The sequence below is a fragment of the Filicampus tigris genome, chromosome 14, assembly GCF_054856515.1.
Source record: "Filicampus tigris isolate MCC_2025a chromosome 14, RoL_Ftig_1.0, whole genome shotgun sequence".
Lineage (NCBI taxonomy): Eukaryota > Metazoa > Chordata > Actinopteri > Syngnathiformes > Syngnathidae > Filicampus > Filicampus tigris.
The window spans coordinates 17,642,409-17,666,081 of NC_141230.1; the positions used below are offsets into that span (position 1 = coordinate 17,642,409).

Consider the following 23,673-nt stretch of genomic DNA (forward strand, 5'->3'; position numbering starts at 1 on the left):
TTGGTCTGAAACAATAAATCTGGAAGGCGGCAAAGATTTTCTTTTTTTTTTTTTTTTTTAGGTCAATCTGTATTTGACACTTTATTCACAACGTTGTCTTTTCATTCTTAGCGCTCCATCCGTTAAATGGATCCAACAATTCAATTCTCTCCCGAACGGCCCGCCGCTGTCGCCAGCGCTCTCAGCGCGACTCATTCACTGCTCATTACCACTCCGTCTCCTCCGCTCGCTTATCTGATGGCGCTAGCTCGCGGGGGTTGGGGGGGGAGGGCGGGGTTGTCAGCCACCGTGGCTGATGAATGCGCGCCGCGATTGGCTGGTGGGATCCATTTAATCAGCCGTGACTACTACAGGACCCGCCCCCCACCCCCCACACACTCCTCCCCCTCTCTCTGCCTACCCCGACAGCATCCAAACACTGCTCTGCCTTCGCTTCCAGGGAGAATATCAACTCGGCGCGGGGAGGAGAGGATTAACGCCGCCGCGCATCTCATCTGCATACGTGCTCCGACGGGGAAGCGCGCGAGAAGCCAAGGCTGTTTGGTCCGAAACCTTTTGTCTGTTCCTCCCGAGTCCTCTGCGATTGCTACCAGGGCTCTCCCCGTTTGGACTCTTTTCCAAAAATCATTTCAAGCTCACCTCATCGTCGTTCGGCAAGGACTTGCCTTCTTCATGCGTGGACCTCGTCGCTGTCTCTTCACCTGAGCTGGGAGACGGACGACGGCCAAGCCTAGGATGCCGTCCAAAGAGCCCTACGAGGCTCTCAAGGAGGACAAGTCTGTGGTGCAAAGGGCCAAACGAGAGGCCAACCAGGAGGAGATTTTGGCAGCCGCTCTGGGGATGAGGATGGGGCCCGAGAAACCCACGGCCACCTTCTGGCAGCCGCTTAAACTCTTCGCCTATTCACAGCTCACCTCTCTGGTCCGGAGAGCCTCGCTGAAGGAAACCGAGCGGGCGCCCATATCGGAGAAAGTGCACAACTTCAAGGTGAGAGCGGCTGGGATTGGAAAGCAAAACTTCAGTCGGGGGCCTGGCGTTGCTTTTCAAAAGGTTCGATTCATTTCATCGTGTGTGGCCAAAGGGCAGCTTCTCACGCTTCCCCAAAGGGGAAATGCGATGGGAGGGGAGGAGGAGGAGGGGGGGGGGATGTGATTAAAAACACAACTGTTTTGATGTGTCCGATGAAAAGAAATCCGTGGGGTGCCCTGTGTACCGCTGCTGTTAATTTGAGCGCCAGATGGAGAGATTAGGCCGATGGAGTGGGCAAAAGAGCTCCCGAGTGTACGTCTGCGCGTTGTAGTTCCGACGCTCATGTTTGGGTCTGCTTGGAATCGGGAGCGGGAAGGGGAAATGGTACCAGCCGAGGCTTTGAACTGATGCCGCCCTCTTGCCTCCTCCTTTGTTCCCCGTCCCTGACAAATAAATGTTCCTTTTTAACATTTATAATGAGCACAGTTCCTGTATTTAAAAGCCCCATTACCGAGAAAACCGCGACATCTAAGACCCAGATGGAGATTTCTAACCTCAAGAGTCAACCGTTTGTTTTTTTTTTTTTCTGCTTACTGATGTTCTTCTTTCAAAAAAATCAAAATAAAAGCACACAATTCCACTAATGAGATGATGCTGTAAATGATCCATTTAATAAATGAATAACTTCAACTGAGCCAAGCGGCAGAACAAATATTTGTTTCCCAACAGCAGCTTCGAGCCGCTAATCCCCGCATTTCAAAATCAACGCTGTAAACATCATGCCCGTTGTTGTTGATGCGATGATCGCGACTTATTCTAGATTTGTCTGCGGAAGCGGCTGTGTGTTGACACGAAGCTTCAAACTGCCGCTCCTGGCTCCCAGGGGCCCTCCTGATTGGCTGGCCGCTGTTACCTGGTGGAGTTGGCTGTTTCCATAGCAAATTTCCCATCACGCTTAGCGGCGTGTCACCCCCACCACCCCCCCCCCACCCCAACTGTGTCGCCGTGGCAAAACACTTGACACTCATTACTGTCGTCGGCAGAAGATTCCGTTTGAACCTCTGTCACAGTTGGATCCTCCTCCTTTACTTTATGTAGCTTTTTATTGTGCGAGGAACCCTATTTGGTAACTTATTTGAGTCTTCAAAATAGAACAGTTTAAAAAACAACAACATTTATTCCAGATTATAAAAATAATGGAATATAACAACGAGATCATAACGAACAATAAACCGGTAAGTATTTTAGTCTAGTCCCCCCAAAAAAATGAAGCCAGGGCTCCTTCTGACAAAGAAAAGAATGAGACACACACGAGATAAATGTCTTTCAAGAGCACTCTTTTTGGTGGCACATTGTATCGTAACCACTATTATCTGTCATTGTCGTCTGTGCTGCAGGTGCATTCCTTCCGTGGGCCTCACTGGTGTGAGCACTGTGCCAGCTTCATGTGGGGGCTGATGGCGCAGGGGGTCAAGTGTGCAGGTACCATTTCAAAATCGCTCGCGTGTCTCCCCCTCTGATTACAAAGTGAGCATTGCCGGATATGGGTTACTTGGTTTTTCAGTACATCTGGAGCTGGATTATTTGCCTTTTAATCCACGATCCCAGCGGTGAAAACATTGGATTAGGGGGTTGTATAATAGTGTGGAACGAGGACTCGGTTACTGTGACGTAACATCAAGTGCTCCGTGTTTGTGAGCGTGAGTATATTTGAAAACATGAGACTTTCTTTTGAATTGGGAAAGAAAAAAACAACTTTTTCAACCAGGCGTGTCTTGACCTTTGCGTTGATATAGTTGCATGTGGCGATGATTTTAGGAGAGTTTCGGTCATAATAGCTGTTTATAACCTAATCTGCACTCTAAAAACAGTTGGGTCACAAACAGGGTTGTACTAGTTTGGGATTTTTCATTGTCGTTTGTTTTTTATTTCATTTGGACTTTTGTTTTTCAAATTCAGTTTAAATGAGTTTTCAGAGCAAGTTTGTTTTTATCAGTTTTTATTTTTCATTTTTTATAAGTTTTCGTTTTAGTTTTTTTCAATATGTGGAGTGTTTTTGGAGTGCAAGATAAAAAGAAAAAACTCACTCGGTAAAGTTAAGTAAACTACAATTAGCAAACGACTGTTATTCATAATAAAAGCGTTTAGAATAAACCCCAATACTCCTGTACGAGATTAATTAACCAAGATGAAAACATTTTCACGATAATTGTAGTTAATTTTTAGGGCTGGGGTGAAAATATCGTGTCGCCATGTATCACGATACTTTTTATGCCGATACCGATTAGCGATACGTTGATGAAATACCGATACTTTCGATACCTATGTTATGTTGTGTTTTTCACGTTCTATAACATTTGTTTAGAACATTTGATGTTCTTAAAGTTGAGCTTTGTGAATGGAGTTTTATTTATTGCAGTCCTGTGTATCAGGAAAAGTTACTGGAAAAGTTTATGCACTTTTCAATCGTGACACTTGAATAAATGTTATGCAATATGTAGTTTCAGTTAATTTTAGTTGTTTTTTGTTTTTTGTTTTTTTTTAAAGCATGTTTGTTTTTGATTTCATTAACCAAATTGTTTTTTCAGTTTTAGCTTTTTTGTTGGTTATTATAGAATCACCTTGGCCGCAATTAAATCCAAAAAATTGATTCAACTTTTTGAGGGTTTTTTTTTTTTGTCCAAAACAACCCAGGAAATTGCATCAAATTGACCCAAGTAGTGTTTTTTTTTTTTAAACTATTTTTAGAGTGTGCATGCACAGCACGATAATTGATTCCATGTTCAACAATTCTATTAAAACTCATCATCTATATTTTAAGCGAAAGAAGTTCTGTTGCCACTTTTCTGTTTAGCCGAAGCTGTTAAAATTCACACCCTTCTCCGATGCCTGTTTGATGTTTTATTGATGAAACAAAGTGTGTCACACGTACACCCGGTGTCAGCTGTAGCTTTTGGATGTTAATTGTTAATGCTGAAGCATTTTGAAAGCTGACAGCAACCAAATTAAAGACGCGTATGTTTGCGGTCTGGCTTTTGAAGAGTCTCGCGCTGCCATTCCTTCACTCTCCAGCACCAGCGCCAGAATCTAGGGCACCAAAGTCTCTCATGGTGCTCAGATTTGCATACCAAAAAACGTGCCCCACCGCCCCCTTCCCCCCCCCCTTTGTGTGAGCTCAACTGTTTTGGCTGAGCTCCAGGGAGCCAGCCTTTGCTTGGTGCTTGTTGTGCCACATTTGCTCATCAACCCCCCCCCAAGTATCATCTCATCATGCCCATGAAGGAAAACAAAGCTGGCATGTCTCTTTAATGAGGCGCCGAGCTCGGAGCGAAGGGAAGCAGCTCTGTTTCCACACAAATTCAAATGCCGCCCCTTCCGCCAATCAGCTCGCTCACGCAACTCATCCTTAAATTTTATTAGATATGAATTATTTATCAGACTCACGAGCACGAAAAAAAAAAAAAAAAAGCGCAGGTCAGTCAGTGGGAGAAGCCACCGTTAAATATCCCCATTCCAGACGGAGCCGCCGCCGCCGCCGCCGCCTCCTCGCCATAGCAACCAGACAAAACCGCTGACAGTGCAGTAAAATTTCATCCCATATCTGCTGGGCTTCCTTGGACGTCCACCGCACCCTCCCTCGCCCCACCTGGGACTCTTGGAGGCTTTCGCTGCGCACACATGGACACAGGCAGCACAGGCCTCCTCTATTATACCGCCTGTCAGATACCCTTACGAGAATCATCTCTTAAAGTAATTACATTTCTGCACCAATGCATATAAACGCTGCATCCTTCTCTCCCGGGACCCCCCGCCGCCCCCGCCGCTTAATCTAAATAATGTCTCCAGATTCTGCACGGAGAAGATAGTACGCTTTAAGGTGCAGACTTGAGGAAAGAAAAATTGCACATTTTTGGAGTGGGTGGATAAAAAAAAATAAAAAAACAGGCAGATGAAAACCTCTCTGAAATTAGAGAGGACTCAAAAGATCTGAGAGCTAGAGGAGCTGCTCCATTTTAGTCTGAGAAAGTAGGTCTAGTATAGCCCGCAGCGGCTGAATTGCTGCTTCCGCTGCCATTGTTGCTGCGTGAGCTCGGATTTGGAAAAAAAAAAAAGAAAAAAAAACTGAGCTCAACAGCGGCGGCCCGCCTCCATTTCTCGTCCTTTTTAGCGTTCCTCTAATTCGCTGCGTGCGTCTGCCTCTGTTACAAAGGCATTAGGGGAGTCTCTCTTGTTGCCTGTTCTCCACTGGTCCCTTGTTCACCCAACAAGGTGGACCCTGCCCTGAAACAGCTTTGCCCTCGTTTACATCCGTTATGGTACTGACACATATAATCACAATCATATTCCCTGCGCTGTATTTTTATTTTATTTTTTTAAATCGTTTTTTTTGGACATTCTACTTGTAGAGTCCGCAAGTTGTAATAGTACGTTTTTAATGCCTGTCACTGTGAACTGTACTCCTGGTGAACTGGTCCTCTCTTCACTCACACATAAAAATTCACCGGTCCATGTTAATCTATAAAACACTCATTGGCAAGTCTCCACCCTATCTTCACTCCCTGCTCACCATGCATACCACCACTCTCACTGTCTGTCCCAGCAGTTTTGAACCTCTTTACTGCCAAAGTCTTCTTTTCAATTTTCAAGGCAAGGCATCCTTATTCATATATCGCATTTCATACACAAGGGAATTCAACTAGAGAACTATTAAAAAAAAAAACAGAAGAATCCAAGACTTGATTATAGAAAGTCTAAAAAAAAACAACAACAAAAAAAAACAGTTTTGACTTTAAAAGCATTTACACTCGGGGCTAACTTCAGCTCTGTTGGCGCTAGCTCCGTTTGCGTGTAAATGCCGATGCACCATGTTTGCTTTGAACTCTGGACCCCGAAGCCATTCGGTGATTTATTAGCCAGTAGCATAATGTTCACTTCAACCGGAACACTCTGCAACCCCCCCACCCCCCCAAAAAAAAATCAAACTCACCTCATTGTTTTTAGCCTGTAATGAACCTTTTATCCGGCAATGTGCTTTGTTTGACTCTTTGCCGTCTGCAGCCCAGTCAGTGTTGCAAATGAGAATCTGTTCTCAGTTGCCTCGTCGTTAAGAACCATCCAGCCGTCGAGGACCACCGACCGTTTACAACTGTAGGCTGTTTAGTGTATAATAATGGTTGCGGGGAGGAGGGGCTCCACGACATTCCGAGTGCACACATTGATTAAGAAGACTAAGTCCTTTGTTGTTGTTGTTGTTGTTGTTTTTGTTTTTCTGCTGGCCTAAACACAATAAAGCCCGCAATTATTTCACTTTGGGATTTGAATCAACACAAAAGCTCCATTAGGTTGCTGAACTGAAAGAATCCGTCAACAGGATCTATTATTTAGCCCCACAAAGGATCACGCCGCCAGGCAAAATGGGCGTTGTAGCGCTTCTCAAACGCCGTCCGCGTCTCCGTTGCAGACTGCGGCGTCAACGTCCACAAACAGTGTTCGCCTCTGGTCGCCGACAACTGCAAGCCCAGTCTGAGGCACGTCCGGAAAGTGTACAGCTGCGACCTCACCACCCTGGTGAATGCTCATAACACGGCGCGGCCTATGGTGGTGGACATGTGCATACGAGAGATTGAGTCGAGAGGTGAGTGCGCCTTCTATGGATTGGCAGATTTACGGGAACGTTCAAGGTTATTTCTGTCGGGATTATGACGATGTATACATCCATATTGACGATATTTAGCGATATATCTACTCTCGCCTTTTGTCGTTCAAATTCACCCAGTACTGACGAGAGTCATCTCAATATGTCATGAGGAATGCGTTGCGCCGTTCCAACTTGATTGTATTTCACTCAAACGATGTCGGGGGCTGATTGCTTCCTCGTTGCCTGCCCCTGACTGACGTCTCAGTTTGATATATGTCTTTGTTAGGTTGCTTAGTGATGCAGAAAACGATTTGCATCTGCCCGTTATTTTAGCCTGACATACACGATATTTATATACGTTTATGTATGTTCTGTAATGTGTATATGTGTATACAGTACATATATACAACGTGTGCGCGTGTATATAAGGGATGTGCATCCTTTCAATGAAAGACGATTTAATTTGTATCTCGATACGTGGGGACGATATGCTTCATCCGTTGGTCGATTTTGAAGTGGCGAACGAGCGAGCGAGATTTCGCTAAAATTTCCATTTCCTGAAGCGTCTTCCTTGTCCTTCAGGACTGAAGTCCGAAGGTCTCTACAGGATATCAGGGTTCAGCGACTCCGTGGAAGAAGTCAAGATGGCCTTCGACAAAGGTTCGCTTTCCTCCTTTTGTCCTTTGGCACCACCACGACCGACTGACTTTTGCACGGTCGTACATCGTCAAACCGTGACGACCTTCACTTGAGATTAATTAGAAAGTGACACATTGAAAGGATTAGTGCCCTGCTGGGAGTGACAGCCAAGTGTCCCTCGCACGCGGTGTTGACACGAAGCCCCTGAAGGGGGAGCAGCTCCGAACTGCACTTTAAATACTCGTTGGGATATTTTTATAACTCATATTTGAACATTGGGAAATACACTGCAGACATTTTGGATTATGAATGATTTGATGAAGTGATGATGTAATGATATTCCATTTTGTATTTCATTTGGAGTGCTTAACATATATATATATTTTTTGTTGAATAGTGAGAGGCTTGACACAATACAGGGGTGTCAAAAAATGACATCGTTTGGTAGTCTAACAAATTACAAATCACGGCTCGGCTTCAGAAAACAGGCCAGCTGTGGATTGGATGTTACCTGAGCCCTGAGCAACTGTGGCGTCATTTTCAGTTGACAGCAAGTAACAAAATGGCCGCCCCCTGAGATGGATAAAAACCGCTGGGTTTTGCCGCTTAATTGGTATTCCACAAACATAATATTCGTCAGAATATCACGTTTAGACTAGTGGGGTTGCATAGAACATCCATCCATCCATTATCTCTACCGCTTCTCCTCACAAGGGTCGCGGGGGCGTGCCGGAGCCTATCCCAGCTGTCTTCGGGCAGTCGGCGGGGGACACCCCGAATTGGTTGGCAGCCAATCGCAGGGCACACAGAGACAAACAACCGCACTCACAATCACACCTGGGGGCAATTTAGAGTGTCCAGTCAACCTACCGTGCATGTTTTTGGAATGTGGGAGGAAACCGGAGTACCCGGAGAAAACCCACGCAGGCACGGGGAGAACATGCAAACCTCCCGCCTTGGCCGGGATCGAACCCGCGACCGCTGAACTGTGAGGCGGACGTGCTAACCATTCGACCGCCGTGCCGCCCTGCATAGAACGTATTCTTGAAAAAAATATGTTTGGGTTGACTTCCCCTTTAAAAGGTCCTGCCGTGTTATATACCTTCCAATGTCATAAGATAGTATTGACGCATAGGTTAGTTTTACCAGCAACGAGGCGAATTCAAAATATAATGAAGCCGTGCAGCCATGTGAGAAAGAAAATAGTAATGCTCCAACGTGATCTTGAAAAATCAGATGTGTCGGGCTGTGCCGGGCAAGTGCGCTGTGAATTTTAACTGGGGCAGTGGACTTTCCCAGACGGGCATGTGGGAGATCATCCATGACAGAGTGTCATTCCAGCTCGCAGCGGCGCAATGTTCAGCCCCGCCAGCCCAAGTAGGCCACGGCCCGCTCGCCAAAGCGCGCGCCACCGAGGGAGAGTGGCAATCAAAGGCCGCCGCGCGCTCCCAAAGACACCACTGGCGTCGGGGCGGGCGCGATACTCTGCCCGCTTCTCATTTGCCTCCCCTTCTTTGCCTCCTTCCATCCACTGTCGCTGTCCCATCGCTCATCACTCGCAGCCGGCGAGAAGACGGACATCTCGGTGAGAGCGTACGAAGACATCAACATCGTCACGGGCGCTTTGAAGCTCTACCTGCGGGACCTGCCTGTCCCCGTCATCTCGTACAACGCGTACCCCGGGTTCATCGAGGCCGCAAGTGAGTGCCCACGGCAAACCGCGCCACCGCGCTTCGACCTCGGCTGCGAAGAAATAAATCCAGTCAATGTTTGACAGCTACGTTTACCGTAATGCGCATTAGCGCTCTCTCCCTCGGAGAGGCTAATGGCTTCCAACGCCCGGCAGGAAAGAGCTTCATCGATTTGCTTGAATGCGGCCCCGTGAGGCTGCGCCCGCTTTAACCGTTATGTCGCTCATCCGTCAGAGCTCACGGACCCGGACAAGAAGCTCGAAGCTTTCCGAGAGGCGCTGGCTGCGCTGCCCGCGTCACACAACGAAACGCTCAAGTATCTCATGGCGCACTTGAAAAGGTGAGCGCACCCGAGCCATAAAGAAACGGTTACAATTCACCGAATGCGTTTTGGTTCTTTCGCTTTTTTGCTGTCCAACAAGTGTTGACCAACCTCGATTGCACCGAGGCACCCGTTTGATGTAGTCGCAGAAAGTATGAATACTGAAATATCCATGATGGTACTTAGTGTGAAAACACGTGAAACAAAAGAGAAAGACATTCAGCTCCCGCCCCAAAAACAAATTGGCAAAAAAAAAAAAATCGGCGAATTTTCTCTCTTGTAAAGTTAAATACGAGGGATGTTGGATATAAGTATTCACTCTTGAGTACTCGCGGATACAGTTACCAAGTACTGATACTACTAGTACTTACACAATGATCTTTTTGTCTTTCTGACGCACATGATGATTCACTAGTGTGTCAAACGGCCGCAGTGTAGTCCCAACGCCAATAGCAAGGAAGATTCTGATTGGATTTTTTTGCTTTAGTTAGTATCAGTGGCTGGTATTGGCATCCTTCACGAGTACCCGATACCTTAAAATAAAGCTGGGATTGGCCTGATACCGATACCTGGTATCGATACTTGCCCATCCCTAACAAATACTTAAGGGTAAAGTGTGGTAAATTAAAAGTATAAACATTCAAATGTTCAACCTGCAATTCATATTTTTGTTGTAAGTGTCAAAAGACCAAATCAAGTTATTTGATTCATGATATGTTTTTTAAATAAACCGAATAATTAATTGTTAATCAGAATTTCATTCTGCCAAATATTGGAATTGGCATCTGCCTAAAAAAAAAAAAAAAAAAATCCTTACCGGTCTTGCCCTAGAAGATATATTTGTGGTCAGGGGCGTTAACAGAGAGGGGGGCAGGGGGGGCAGTGCCCACCCAGGGACACGCTCTGCCCATCCAAAGAAAACTGAATGTAGTTCTGATGAATGGGGTATAGAAAAATCAAAATCAAATCAACTTTTATTTGTTTAGCCCAAATCGCAACAACAGTTATCTCAATTAAGGAAACAACAAAATATGTTTAAAGGTGCAGTAGCCCAACGCTGGATTTTGACCTACTTGAGCATTGTGGCACTTTTTTGCCCCCCAGCTAAGACTAATGCCCACCCACATTCTGGTAACGCCAGTTTGTGATTAATGACTGACTAAAGTGTGCCGTTTAAATGTGCTTCAATGACTTTTATAAATAGCCCAAAGTTTCACCTTATTGATGGCGCGTCTGCAAAAATAGTTGTAAAAATACTTATTTGTCTGTATTGCTCAAAGCAGCATTATTATATTGATAATTGCAACATTTTCGATGCCGCTGTTGTTTGTTGCGTAGTCTGCAAGTGTACCGACTGCGGCGAGTGAGGTTAAAGAACGTCGCGACCAGTAAAGCACATTTGTAATGATCATGTTTCAGGGTGACCCAGAACGAGAAATCCAACCTAATGAACGCCGAGAACCTGGCCATTGTTTTCGGGCCCACCCTAATGCGCACCCCGGATCTTGACGCCATGACCGCCCTCAATGACATCCGTTACCAGAGGCAGGTGGTGGAGGTGCTCATTAAAAATGTCGACGCCCTCTTCTGAACACGCCTCAGGACAACGTGTTGCCGTGCAGGCCCTCAAACCTGCTTTTTGATGAGGAAAAAAAAAAAAAAAAAAAAAAAGTGAATGAATTGATTCATTTTTTTTTTTTTTTTTTTTTAAATGCCCTTTGTATGGACTCTTCCTACCATGCACTAGGTATAGATGATGAACCTTACACTCTGTACTATATGCCTCCCCATTTCTGTCGGGGGATTTATACGTCAAGCTGACATACCAGCATGCATCGGTGCTTTGTGGTCGTATCTCAGCATGTGGAAAGATTGTTACGCTGTGTTTTTTTTTTTGTTTTTGTTTTTTGTCTGTGCTGTGATAGATTTAGTCCATGTTCCCACCTTCTTATCATAAAGTCATGTATTTAAGCGTTGTATAGATTCAACTAAAAATAAGCTACTGATTTGTAATTTTTTTGGGGGGGGGGGGTTGGTCTGGGTGTACTTTTTACAATGTCTTATTTTTTTATTACCTCTTTGTTGAATGAGCCTTTCAGACTTTTCCCGTCAATGTGTACACACTGGTGCATTTTGCCTGACTTTTGTTGTACTGCGAGCAGCATTAAATTGTGAATTCATTTTGTACTGTCTTCATTTGTACACAAGTTGTGTGTGCATGATCGGTTCGGTTTATTAAACTGATAAAACACGGCCTTGTGAGTGTCGTGAATTCACCTGACGTGAACAGTTCAATGTAAAAACCGAGCAAGGTCGCGGGAGTGCTGAAACGTATCGCGGCTGATTTCTTGTCTAAAGAAGAATCACATGTCGGACTGAAAATAGCTTGCATCTTCCCATTTGAATGGAAAATTAACTCAATAATATCTTGTGTGTGGTTCATGCGTGTTGCAGCTGGCTGCAGGGGTAACCTTGAGAAAGGCGCTGTTTGTCCTTAGTTATGCATAATTATCGCCAATGACGGGTTGTACCTAAAAGCATCACGCCATGTGACCGTGCCTGAACTCCTCCATCACTCACAGTAATTCAGTGTGAAACTCAAACCGGCCAACGCCGTTGAACGCACGCGTGCTGATTTACGCAGGCAGTAATGACACATGATGTCACATACTGTATGTCACAAATGTTGCTATTCGAATACGGTGAGGACGTAAGTACTTTGACACTTCAAACTGTAAAGCAAGAATAAGACTGAGAAAAGGCATATATATCTTTGTATATGTATATATATGTGTATATGTATATATGTATATGTACTGTAATAATGTATATATGTGTATATGTGTATGTGTATATGTACTGTATATATGTGTATATGTACATATGTGTGTATATGTATATATGTGTGTACGTGTATATGTACATATGTATATGTATATATGTGTATATGTACATATGTGTGTATATGTATATATGTGTGTACGTGTATATGTACATATGTATATATGTATACATATATTATATATACGTACGTGTATATACATATGTGTATATATATATATGTACAATATATGTGTATAATATGTGTATATGTATTCATATATGTGTATTTATATATGTGGATATGTATTTATGTGTATATGTACTGTATATATGTGTGTATGTATTCATATACATATGTATATACGGTATATATGTATATGTATATACTGTATGTATATGTACAGCATATATGTATATATATGTATTTTTGGGGGGTCCAATAGGATTCAAGAACCAATTAATTAGTTTGTGTACCGATACACTTATCCTTTAATTCTTTGTCATATTCGTTTCTCCTTTCATTGTTGTCTTGCCTTCATGTCTGTCGCTTCTACTGTGGGTTTTTTTTTTTTTTTTTTTTTTTTTTTTTTCCATCCCACAAAGCAACCAAGACGCAATCAGTGCTTGACATCCAATCAGTCGACTGTCGGGCCCTGGCGTCACCTTTGGTTAACGTGAGCCAAACCCTCACTTGTCTCCTGGTGATTGTGCGGTGGAAAAATTGGATTTTCATCCAAGCGTTAAGCATCCCCCAAATTTATCAAAGCGTCATCTACGCGTCGCCATCGAGCTACTCATCGGCGGGTTCGATGCTGTGATAAGCTCGCGGTTGGCCGCTGCTTTGTCGACGTTGGATGGGCCCCGTTGTCATTAATGAGAGTTCATTTCAAGAGCTGTGATCCATGAGATAAGTGACCTTTGTTGGCCGCTGTGCTGAATAGATTTACAAACGTCGTTTATTCTGCTTCGACGTTGCTCTTGTTTGCATAGCGTGTTCGCATTCTTCTGTTATTGCTCACTGAGCCGTACGTATTTAGTAGTCTTATGTTGTCCTCTTTTATTGTGCTTGCCCTTCAGACATTGCACATTATTTTCATTCAAATTCAATGACTCATCGCTGATGTTTAAACAGAAAATACTCACGTTTCGTTCAAATTGGTCAAGGGCTGAGGGTGACGTTTTTTTGCAAAATAAAAGCGCAAATTCAATGGTAACTTATAAGTGTCACATAAAGACTCCAAAAGGGTAAATTTGGAGAGAGTGGAGGAGGGTTGGGGTGGATCTCTCTTTATTCAGATGTTGCCAAAACGCTGATTTGACCCTAAGTGAGATGAATGAGGCCTGTGGTTGAGCGAGCAGTTGATTGAACGCACGGTGGGCGTGAGGATATTGAACCGACTGACCCGTCACGGGGCACCAAAGCGGCGAGCAAGCGCAGGAGACGTGGCACCAACAATAGAAAAAATATACATATATATAAGTAAAAGTCTGGTTATCAAATCTCTTTTTTTTAAATTTCCAAATAATAATGAAAAAAAAATTCTCAATATTCCAGAATAAATACATACTCATGACTTCTTGGAAAATATTACAAATACATATACAAAACAACAACAAATAACAAAATCAAGCTAGCTAGCTAGCTGTCTTAACTAGCCATCTAGTCAGCCAGCTAAACAGCTGGCTAGCCAGCTAGCCATCCATGCCGTACTTTTTGTCCAGTCAGATTTCAGCCTCTATTTGTTTCCATGAGAATCTAATCTGCTCAGGGCCTTCAGAATCACTGGTAGTGTTGTAAAATGTATCTTAATCAGTATTAGAGACTATTACATGAACCAGTCTGATTTGAAATTCATCCTCACAGCCTGTCTGGTAGAAACGATGTATTAAAGCGGAAGTCAACCCAAACATATTTTTTTCAAGAATATGTTCCCAGCAGGCCTACTAGTTGAAACACGGCATTCGGATTAATTTTGCGTTTGTGGAATATAAATTAAGTCGACTGAAAATCACCACAGCTCACAACGGCCAATCACGGCTGGCCTGTTTTCTGAATCTGAGCCGCGATTGGTCGTTGTGAGCAGTTGTGATGTCATTTTCAGGCGACAGAAATGACAAAATGGCCGCCGCCAGAGATGGCTAAAAACGAGTGGATTGACACTTATTCCACAAACGCAATATTTATCAGAATGGCCTCTTTCAACTAGTGGGTTTGCATAGAACATAATCTTGAAAGAAATATGTTTGGGTTGACTTCCCCTTTAAATAGTTAATATTATTGTCATATTATTAGATTAATTTAAAAAAAAAAAAAAACGTTTACCATACATGTTAATTTCTATAATGGTGACATGTTAGTGGTAGTATTAGGAGGTGGATTCACTTGGGTGAATCCTTATGAAGGCCCAGGTATCAAATCCATGGCCCTCCATTGATAAATTACAATTCCAACTTCTCCAACAATATCACAATACAACTTCAATGTTTATCTTTCTTCGTGTTTCGGTGGGCGGAGTCTAGCAAGAGTTTTCAATGTGGTCATTTCATGTCTCGTAGAAGTTGTGCGCCGGCCGTCAAGTTCACCGCGGTGTATTTTAGTGACGGATTACTGTGGCATGTTGATCTCGTAAGGCGCGACACAGAGCGTGTCCCTCTCGAGTAACGAGCGTTGTCAGCCACTCACTCAGCCATCGGCCGTGGGACAATAACAACGCGACCGCTGCCAAGAGCGAGCTCGCCCAAGGCGTCGCATGTGCACCGAGTCATTTGCCAGTTGTGAAAGAATGTTTTAGGTCGGTCAAACCTTCGCAATTCTCTAGTGGTCAACAGGCGACGCGCTCAAGTTGGAGAGGACTATTGGATGAGCGGATTGATTGACAACAATGAATGTGGTATCGCTCATTTTTCATCTAACCATCCTGACAGGTAAGAACTGGTCGAAAACTGAATGGAATGCGACTTTTGTTGTTGGTTTTTAGCTTTTCATTTCCAAACCATCTCGTATTTTCAATACATATTCAAGAGGCTGCCAGGAGACTGCAACCCGACCCAAATCAAAACTAATGAGTGATGTTGATGTTTGGGTGACAAGGGCACGTGCAGGCCTCCTCATTTGGCTTTTCCATCTTTTTCCCCATCCGTCAGCACGTCTCGGCATGATAACCAGTAGCATGCCATTCCGTAATAGTTTTTTTTTTCCAATTGAACCATCCAACCATTCAAACATGTCTTTGTCAAATGACCTTTGCGTCAAGGTGAACTGAGAAATAAAATTGGCCCGTCTGACATAAATGTGGAGGAGAAGGTGTTTTTCCTTTATTAGGGCTGAACAATTAATTGAATTTAAATCAACATCACAATGTAGCAGAATGACATTTTCTAGTTGCAAAGGCAGCAGTTTGGAAAAAAAAGTCTTTATATAGTTCAATGCTTAATAAATGCGGTCGAACGTTTACATAGTGTTGTTTTTTGAAACATGAAATATTGAAGCGCTAAAGCAACAGATTTGTTTCCATTATTGACTGACTTGTGTTTTACGCCACACTCGTTTGGTAGAATTTTGTCAAGTTGCCATAGTGAACGCTTAAAAGACTGCAAGTCAAAGTGTTTAGTAAGTTAACGACACAAATTGAAGCAGCTAAAATGTCTTTCATATTAAAATGTGCTTCATTCACCTTTATTTCAGCATAACACCAAAACATGTGTAATAAATGTAATACTGTTTGATTCATTTATTGTTCGTGTTTGTTAAAAAAATGCATGGGAAGAGGCCTTGAAAAAAAAAATCATACATTAAATCGCAATCACAATATTGAGGGGGAGAAAAAAAAATCACAATTACATTACTTTTCAAAATGGTTCAACGCTATCGCCTTAAGCCGTCCATTGATTCAAATCATTCCAACCACAAAATATTCACGTCAGTCAATGGTGAGTTTATATCTTGACAAACGTTTTTTACAATCTAAATAAGAAAATGTGTCATAATCCCATTCAAATGGAATGGAAACATATTCAAAATTTAACTCATGCAGTGGTGCCCTGAGGTTTTTTTTTTTTTGTTTTTTTTTTGGAGATACAAACCAAATTTGAGATGGCTTTCCAGTTCTGCATCAGCTTTTCAGCATTCACACATTTCTTTACAGAAATACATTCACTTACCCCGACTAATCCATCTGAAATTCATTCATAAAGTGCCCCAAAAGTGTGACATTTTCATCCGCGTGTGCTTCAACACGCATTTGTTGTACCATGGCGCACACAAAGGCTACACACATGTAGTAGAAGTGTGTGTCGGACACTTGTCACATCTATTTCTGTCAAATTCATAAGGGACCGTAATCGCTTTCCAACACAATTACAAGCAACCCCCACGCAGGAGTCGTCATGCTGTTAAATACGCCTGCTGGTAATCCTTTTGTAAACAAGCCCATGAGCGCGTCCTGTGTGCTTTCTTTCTTGTGGAGCTGCCACCTGGGCTTCCGATGATGAAACCCAACTCGTCAAAACCCTCTTCACTGGTTACAACAAGGTGGTCCGGCCCGTCAGTCACTTCAAGGACCCGGTGGTTGTCACCGTGGGCCTGCAGCTCATCCAGCTTATCAGCGTGGTAAGATTTCAAGACGCAGACACACACACACACACACACACACACACAAAAAATAATAATGCTCTGCTCAGATTTTTGTTTTATCAGCTGTCTGAACACATTTATGGCATCCACAGGATGAAGTCAACCAGATTGTCAGCAGTAATGTGCGACTCAAGCAGGTTTGAGAACACTTTGTGATTATTTTGGTTCATTTATGAATCATCAGGCAGTCTTGTGGAGCCCCAGAACATGAATGTGAAAGGTGGCAAAAGTACTCCCCTCCCCTCCCCTCACAGACATCATTGCTTTTCATTCTATGATTTGATTTTGGAAAAAAAGCCCAATATTTTGTTTCAAATGAGAAAATATAAAACAGTAACTATCATATTTTAACGACCAGCACCTTTTGTTCGATAATGGAGTTTGCATATGGGGAGGGAATGATATGCACCGTTAAAATGTGAGGAGGAATAAATATTTAAAAAATCCACACAATGATTAGATGCCAAGAGGTGTTTTGAATCGTGTTTTGACTGCAAAAAATTGCCTTTTTTTTTTTCAACACACAGACGATATTTTTGTTTTATCAGCAAACTTAAAGTGGAAATCAAAGCCAAACATACCTTTTTCAAGAATATACTCTATGCAAGCCCACTAATTGAAAGAAGGCATTCTGATAAATATTGCGTTTGTGGAATAAGAGTTAATCCACTCGTTTTTAGCCATCTCTTGGGGCGGCCATTTTGTCACTTCTGTCGACTGGAAATGACATCACAACTGCTCGGGGCTCAGGTAACGACCAATCACAGCTGACCTGTTTTCTGAAGATGAGCCGTGATTGGTCGTTGTGACCAGTTGTGATGTCATTTTCATTCGACCGAAATGACAAAATGGCCGCCCCCAGAGATGGCTGAAAACGGGTGGATTAACTCTTATTCCACATACGCAATATTAATCAGAATGCCGTGTTTCAACTAGTGGACCTGCTGGGAACATTTTCTTGAAAAGTATATGTTTGGATTGATTTCCGTTTTAAGAATCGAGCAATGTATAGTGGCAGGGAACCTAAAATTTGCCATTGTTGAGCTGTTTGCTTCACTTTCCATTGTCTGCTTTTCTTTCCCAGCAATGGAAAGATGTCAACTTGCAGTGGAACCCGGAGGATTATGGCGGCATCAGAAAGATCAGAATTCCCTCCACCGACATTTGGCGTCCGGATCTGGTGCTCTACAACAAGTATGTCGTGGTGCCTTCTTTGACTCTCTTCATGTCTGCTATTTGTGATCTATATGGTGAGCCGTGTGATCTCCTGAAAACAAGCGAAACACCTGTCAGTCGTGTTTTCACTCTTTCCAGTACGCTTGTGGAAGCTCGGGTAAGGTTGCATCAGGCTAAATATAGCCTGCGCGGTAAGCCTTCCACACGCACACACACACACACACACACACACACACACACACACTTCATATGTTACGTCTGACACGTAGCACTGTTTTCCCCACTCTCGACAACCTGCTGGGCTGCCAAAACAACGAGCGACACGCTGAGCCCGGGCTCCTCCTCGGGCGCCGGCGTCGCCCGGCGTTATCGTTAAAAACTATGTTGACAACTGGCTGTGGTTTTTGTTCTGCCCGCAGCGCCGATGGCGACTTTGCCATCGTGCACGAGACCAAAGTGCTGCTGGAGCACACGGGACTGATCACGTGGAACCCTCCTGCCATTTTCAAGAGCTACTGCGAGATCATTGTGCTGCACTTCCCCTTTGACCTGCAGAACTGCAGCATGAAACTGGGCACCTGGACCTATGATGGGAACTTGGTCGTGGTCAATCCTGTAATGACACAAATTCAAAATTGTCACCCGGTTTCTATGCACTCTTAAAACCACTGGGTTAAAGCGGAAGTCAACCCAAACATCTTTTTTTTCAAGAATATGTTCCCAGCAGGCCCACTAGTTGAAACACGGCATTGTGATTAGTTCTGCTTTTGTGGAATCTTAAGTTAAGTAGCACTCGTTTTTAGCCATCTCCGGGGGCGGCCATTTTGTCTTCTGTCGCCTGAGAATGACATCACAACTGCTCACAACGACCAATCACGGCTGACCTGTTTTCTGAATCTGAGCCGTGATTGGTCCTTGTGAGCAGTTGTGAAGTCATTTTCAGGCGGCAGAAGATAAGAAGACACTGTTATATTATACTTAATTTGATAAAAAAAAACGCACAGCAATGACATAATTAAATAGAATCGGAAGAATTAAATAAGATTTGTTTCAATGCTATGGAAATTGTGTTGCGCCTTCTTGTGTGCATGCCATGGCCACCTGGGGGCAGTATAATACAGACATCCAAACCTGTGAAGTAATATTAATCTAAACGTTTGTGTTCGGATAAAAGTTTTTTAAAAGGTTTATAATTACAACACGGATGCTGGTCAATCGCCCGTATATGGCGTTTTGAGTTGTTTCTTAGCATTTGTTAGCTTTCCCAATGCAAAGGTAGATGGTCACTTTAAACATGGTAAATGCTATTAAAACACGGCTTTTAAAGTATATTAACTTGGGTGCTGGTATGAATAATCACCTTGGTCAGTAATGAGTCGCTAAACTTTGTATGCGATTTTATTTGCACAAACGCCTGAATTAGGAATGAGCTAATTTGACGTTATGACACATTGGATGTTAACAGCAGCACAGCAAACTGACGCTTAATTAAAATACAATCCTGTACACTGTTGATAGAACAACACATTGGTATTATGAATCTATTAGTAATAATTATCAGACGTGTTTGTGCCTTTCAAAACGTTTGATCGTTTGTTGGCTGAAGTTCCAAATTCTCCCGTACCTCTTTGTCTTTGTGTATCCAATTGATGTGTTTAGGGCTACTTTAGTATCATAGTTAAACTGTAAAAAAAAAACATTGTTGAAAAATATCTCTGGAATTTTGTTGCCTACAAATGTTGCTTTGCCTCGGCAGGATAGCGATCGCCCCGACTTGAGTAACTTCATGGAGAGTGGCGAGTGGGTGATGAAAGACTTCCGCAGCTGGAAGCACTGGGTCTACTACGCCTGCTGCCCAGAAACGCCCTACCTGGACATCACCTACCACTTCCTCATGCTACGGCTCCCCCTCTACTTCATTGTCAACGTCATCATCCCGTGCATGCTTTTCTCTTTCCTGACCGGACTTGTCTTCTATCTGCCGACAGACTCTGGTAAGCCGCTTTCTCTTCTATTGTACATGCTTTGACTGGAAAAGCATTTCGATTTTAAATGGGAATCCGATAGCGAAAAAATCCATGGGTAAAAGTTTATAAATGTCTATCGATGCCACAAGATGATTCCAAATCACTACTTTTATATCAATCTGGGATTTGTACTCTCATAGAAGCGCTTGCCCCTCACTTCAACCGAGTTCCTTGGCACTCATTTGCCACAAGATAGCGCCAAAACACTATGTTTGTTTTAGATTGGGTTGTGGCGCCGTCTTGTGGCATTTTAGGGCATTTCAGTTACACAACTGAACGCTTATACAGTAATTGACATCTTAACCAAGGAATAATAACGCGTGATTCGCTATTTTTACCGATTATTTTCTAAACTAGTTCATTTGAAAATTAATGGATAACAAAAAAAAGTTATGTTCCAGCCTTTAAAATACATTTTAGTTAAAGAGTGTCTGTATGCTGGTGAATTACCCATTACGTCAACATAATAATTCGAAAAATCTAATTTTTCCCCCCTCAATATTGTTATGGCAATTTAATAGGTCATAAAAATGTGTGCAACATTTCCATGATATCCTTTGATACCTTGTTGGTAAAATCAGCATCCTGACTCCCTAGCGCTACTGCACGTGCCAGCCTGAGGTTTTCCCGACTACTACACAAACAGCTCTGCTGCTCCTGTGCACATCTGGCCCTGCTCCCACTGTGCACGTCTGCTTCATTACGTAGCGTCCCTCTGTGCTGTCTTGTCTGAAAGCAAGCCTCGGCTTTAATCTATAATACATCACTTGAGCCCCGTTTCGAATGTAGCTGCTGCCAAAATACACTCCGTCATAACTGCCATGGCAAACAGCACGCTTTGCGTTCTAGCACTAATAAATTGGATTAAATCCGACAGCAGTTTCTCAGGGTTATCATTTTTAGCACGTTCGATTTAAAGTCGGCTAAAACATTGCTGTCGTTAACCGAGCCAAATATGAAAGTATTTCCGATGGACTGTGATGCAATCGTCGTGTCATCCAGGTGAGAAGATGACTCTGAGCATCTCCGTCCTGCTCTCCCTGACCGTTTTCCTGCTGGTCATTGTGGAGCTGATCCCGTCCACCTCCAGCGCGGTCCCGCTCATTGGGAAGTACATGCTCTTCACCATGGTCTTCGTCATCGCCTCCATCATCATCACCGTCATCGTCATCAACACTCACCACCGCTCCCCGAGCACACACACCATGCCCGATTGGGTGCGAAAGGTCAGCGGATGACAGGAAATGACATTTCTTCTCAGGATTTCTAGCGACTGTATCTACAGAATGTGCAGAATGGTGCCTTCTGTCCTTTTGTTATACTGACATCTAGTGGACAGATAGATAGATAGATAGATAGATAGATAGATAGATAGATAGATAGATAGATAGATAGATAGATAGATAGATAGATAGATAGATAGATAGAAAGACTTGCCATACAGTAAATTGGTAAGAATATTTAACTATATTTAACCACACACTGTGTTATACATTTATGTTTATTAAAATGGAACACTGTACTACTACACAGTAGAGGAAAAAAGTTGGTGAACTCAAACTGTCAAGGCAACAAACGGATCAAATTTTAAGTTGGGTAATTCAACAAAATATTTGTGTTTGCAGAACTAATTGTCCGTTGTATTGTCACCCAACTTAAAAGGTATAAGTAAAAACAACTTAGCAAATGCTTTTGGCGCAAACAACTAGCTTGCGCTGTTGTGCTAACTAACATTGTTGCCTTAAAGTGGAAGTTAACCCAAACATGTTTTTTTTTTCAAGAATATGTTCTATGCAGGCCACTAGTTGAAACAAGGCAGTCTGATTAATATTGCGTTAATATTGAGCTAATCCACCCGTTTTCAAACATCTCAGGGGGCGGCCATTTGGTCATTTCTGTCGAATGAAAATGACATCACAACTGCTCACAACGACCAATCACGGCTCAGATCCAGAAAACAGGTCAGCCGTGATTGGTCGTTGTGAGCAGTTGTGATGTCATTTTCAGTCGACAGAAAACAAAATGGCCGCCCCCGGAGATGGCTAAAAACGAGTGGATTAACACTTATTCCACAAACGCAATATAATCAGAATGCCGCGTTTCAACTAGTGGGCCTGCTGGGAACATATTCTTGAAAAAAATACGTTTTATTTCTTCATTAAATGTCAATAATTTTTATTTTAAAGTTGTTCCAACTTAAATGAATGTTTTAGACAAAATTACAAGTTGTGTTTTTTACAGTGTATGTTATGTTTGGTAAAGTAATTGTTAAATAATTGTTGATAACTAAGAGGAGCTCATGTAAGTTATGACCCCTGACAAAAGTTTGTTTTCTTTTGGGGGAGCAGCTTTTTATCGAAACCATCCCGAACATTATGTTCTTCTCAACGATGAAGCGTCCCGGAAAGGAAAAGCCAGTAAAGAACATTTACGGGGGCGACTTTGACATCTCCGACATCTCTGGCAACCAGGCTTCCGCCGTGCCCTACCAGTCACCCTTAGCCAAAAATCCTGATGTCCGCAGTGCCATCGAAGGTGTCAAGTACATTGCGGAGACGATGAAATCGGACGAAGAATCCAACAATGTAATGCGACCAGTGGTTTTATTGACATTGTTCTCCGCTGTGGCCTATATTTCTTGTGTGGATGACAAGTGTCCCACTGTTGACTTTGTCCAGGCTGCTGAGGAGTGGAAGTTTGTGGCCATGGTGTTGGATCACATCCTGCTGTGTGTCTTCATGGCTGTGTGTCTCATCGGCACGTTAGGCGTGTTTGCCGGACGCCTCATTGAGCTCAGCATGCTCTAGATCAGCGGTACTCAAAACTTTTTACAACCAAGTGCCGCACCACCTAAAAAATATACTTAGCTATCTAAGTACCACCATCATGACCAACAATAAAATACAGTAGAGTGGTAAGTGTTAAGCGAAAATGAGAGAGGTTTTATTCCTAAAAAGTACGTTTAAAAGTATCGTAAGCGAAAGGGGAGAAAAATGTCATTAAATATTGATACATTTAAAATATATTGAAAATTAATTAAAATATTAATATCTAAATTAGTGTTTAAAAACTAGTTATTAAAAATCAAATTAAAACGTATGAAGTTGAAAAGATAAATACAACTGAACTGTACTCGGGCAGTGGTTTTTGTTCATACCACTAGAGGGAGCCCACATACCACACTTTTGAGAATGACTGCTCGAAGATGCCTTATGGTTGCTCAATGTGAAGTGTACCTCATTACATGTTTTCTGTGGCACTCCCTGTTTTGCTTTTTGGTGTTTTGAAATGACTATTCATGTTTTACAATATCATTATGCATATCTGTTTCATATATCATTGTAGAGTAGTTTGTCCTTTTTGGTGCTTGTATGAAACTGAAGTGATGTACAAAGTCAGTATGTAAGTCAACATATCTACAATAAATCCTATAAGAATAATAATGAGAATTTTTTCATGTTTTACGATGTGCTGTGGATATTACCAGTAATACTGAGGTGTGCCAAATGCCATCGTATTATATGAATTACGGTTTGAAGAAACCACGTACAAAACTAATCGACACTTTGACAATTAATCTGCATAAAAATTATCTTAGAATAGAGCCCAACACACAATATGTTCTGTTTGATAACTACAGAATGAGTCATGAAATCTTTAATTATATCTGCACAATGTAATGAGACAACGTTGTGCTCTTCTAAACTACAACTAGAATAAACACATCACTCAATATCAGTCAGTCTTTGGAAAAG

General features: G+C 42.7%; 3 protein-coding genes across 4 annotated transcripts in view; all 3 read left to right on the plus strand.

Annotated features, from left to right (window-relative positions):
* atf2 (activating transcription factor 2) overlaps positions 1–566 on the plus strand; it is a 33,469-nt gene extending 32,903 nt beyond the window's left edge. The window contains exon 13 of the mRNA XM_086050977.1: positions 440–566. Coding sequence (XP_085907103.1) covers positions 440–476 — 37 coding nt within the window. The 3' untranslated portion in view covers positions 477–566. The remainder of the gene's footprint in view (positions 1–439) is intronic.
* Positions 378–10,916, plus strand: chn1 (chimerin 1). Its single transcript, XM_086050978.1, has 7 exons — positions 378–987; positions 2,367–2,451; positions 6,431–6,604; positions 7,190–7,267; positions 8,809–8,946; positions 9,172–9,277; positions 10,679–10,916. The coding sequence occupies exons 1-7, from the start codon at positions 736–738 to the stop codon at positions 10,848–10,850; spliced, it is 1,005 nt and encodes a 334-aa protein (XP_085907104.1). The 5' UTR covers positions 378–735; the 3' UTR covers positions 10,851–10,916.
* Positions 10,917–14,751: 3,835 nt separating this feature from the next.
* On the plus strand, positions 14,752–23,572 carry LOC147136603 (acetylcholine receptor subunit alpha). 2 transcript variants are annotated; one of them, XM_086051326.1, is made up of 9 exons: positions 14,752–15,007; positions 16,549–16,691; positions 16,808–16,852; positions 17,800–17,909; positions 18,311–18,506; positions 19,648–19,885; positions 20,921–21,144; positions 22,267–22,503; positions 22,597–23,572. In XM_086051326.1, the coding sequence occupies exons 1-9, from the start codon at positions 14,965–14,967 to the stop codon at positions 22,723–22,725; spliced, it is 1,365 nt and encodes a 454-aa protein (XP_085907452.1). In that variant the 5' UTR covers positions 14,752–14,964; the 3' UTR covers positions 22,726–23,572. The 2 variants fall into 2 exon arrangements, with proteins under 2 accessions (XP_085907452.1, XP_085907453.1); XM_086051327.1 differs by lacking the exons at positions 14,752–15,007; positions 16,549–16,691 and having other exon boundaries at positions 16,840–16,852; positions 18,030–18,506.
* The last annotated feature ends 101 nt before the right edge of the window (positions 23,573–23,673 follow it).

What these genes read in the sequence shown, in the direction of transcription:
- chn1 (XM_086050978.1), top strand. Translation starts at nt 736, where the DNA reads ATGCCGTCCAAAGAGCCCTACGAGGCTCTCAAGGAGGACAAGTCTGTG. An exon ending in CGGGTTCATCGAGGCCGCAA is followed by an intron (nt 8,947 to 9,171) that starts GTGAGTGCCCAC and finishes CTCATCCGTCAG; the next exon opens with AGCTCACGGACCCGGACAAG. An exon ending in CTCATGGCGCACTTGAAAAG is followed by an intron (nt 9,278 to 10,678) that starts GTGAGCGCACCC and finishes ATCATGTTTCAG; the next exon opens with GGTGACCCAGAACGAGAAAT.
- LOC147136603 (XM_086051326.1), top strand. Translation starts at nt 14,965, where the DNA reads ATGAATGTGGTATCGCTCATTTTTCATCTAACCATCCTGACAG. An exon ending in TCATCTAACCATCCTGACAG is followed by an intron (nt 15,008 to 16,548) that starts GTAAGAACTGGT and finishes TTTCTTGTGGAG; the next exon opens with CTGCCACCTGGGCTTCCGAT. An exon ending in TCATCCAGCTTATCAGCGTG is followed by an intron (nt 16,692 to 16,807) that starts GTAAGATTTCAA and finishes TGGCATCCACAG; the next exon opens with GATGAAGTCAACCAGATTGT.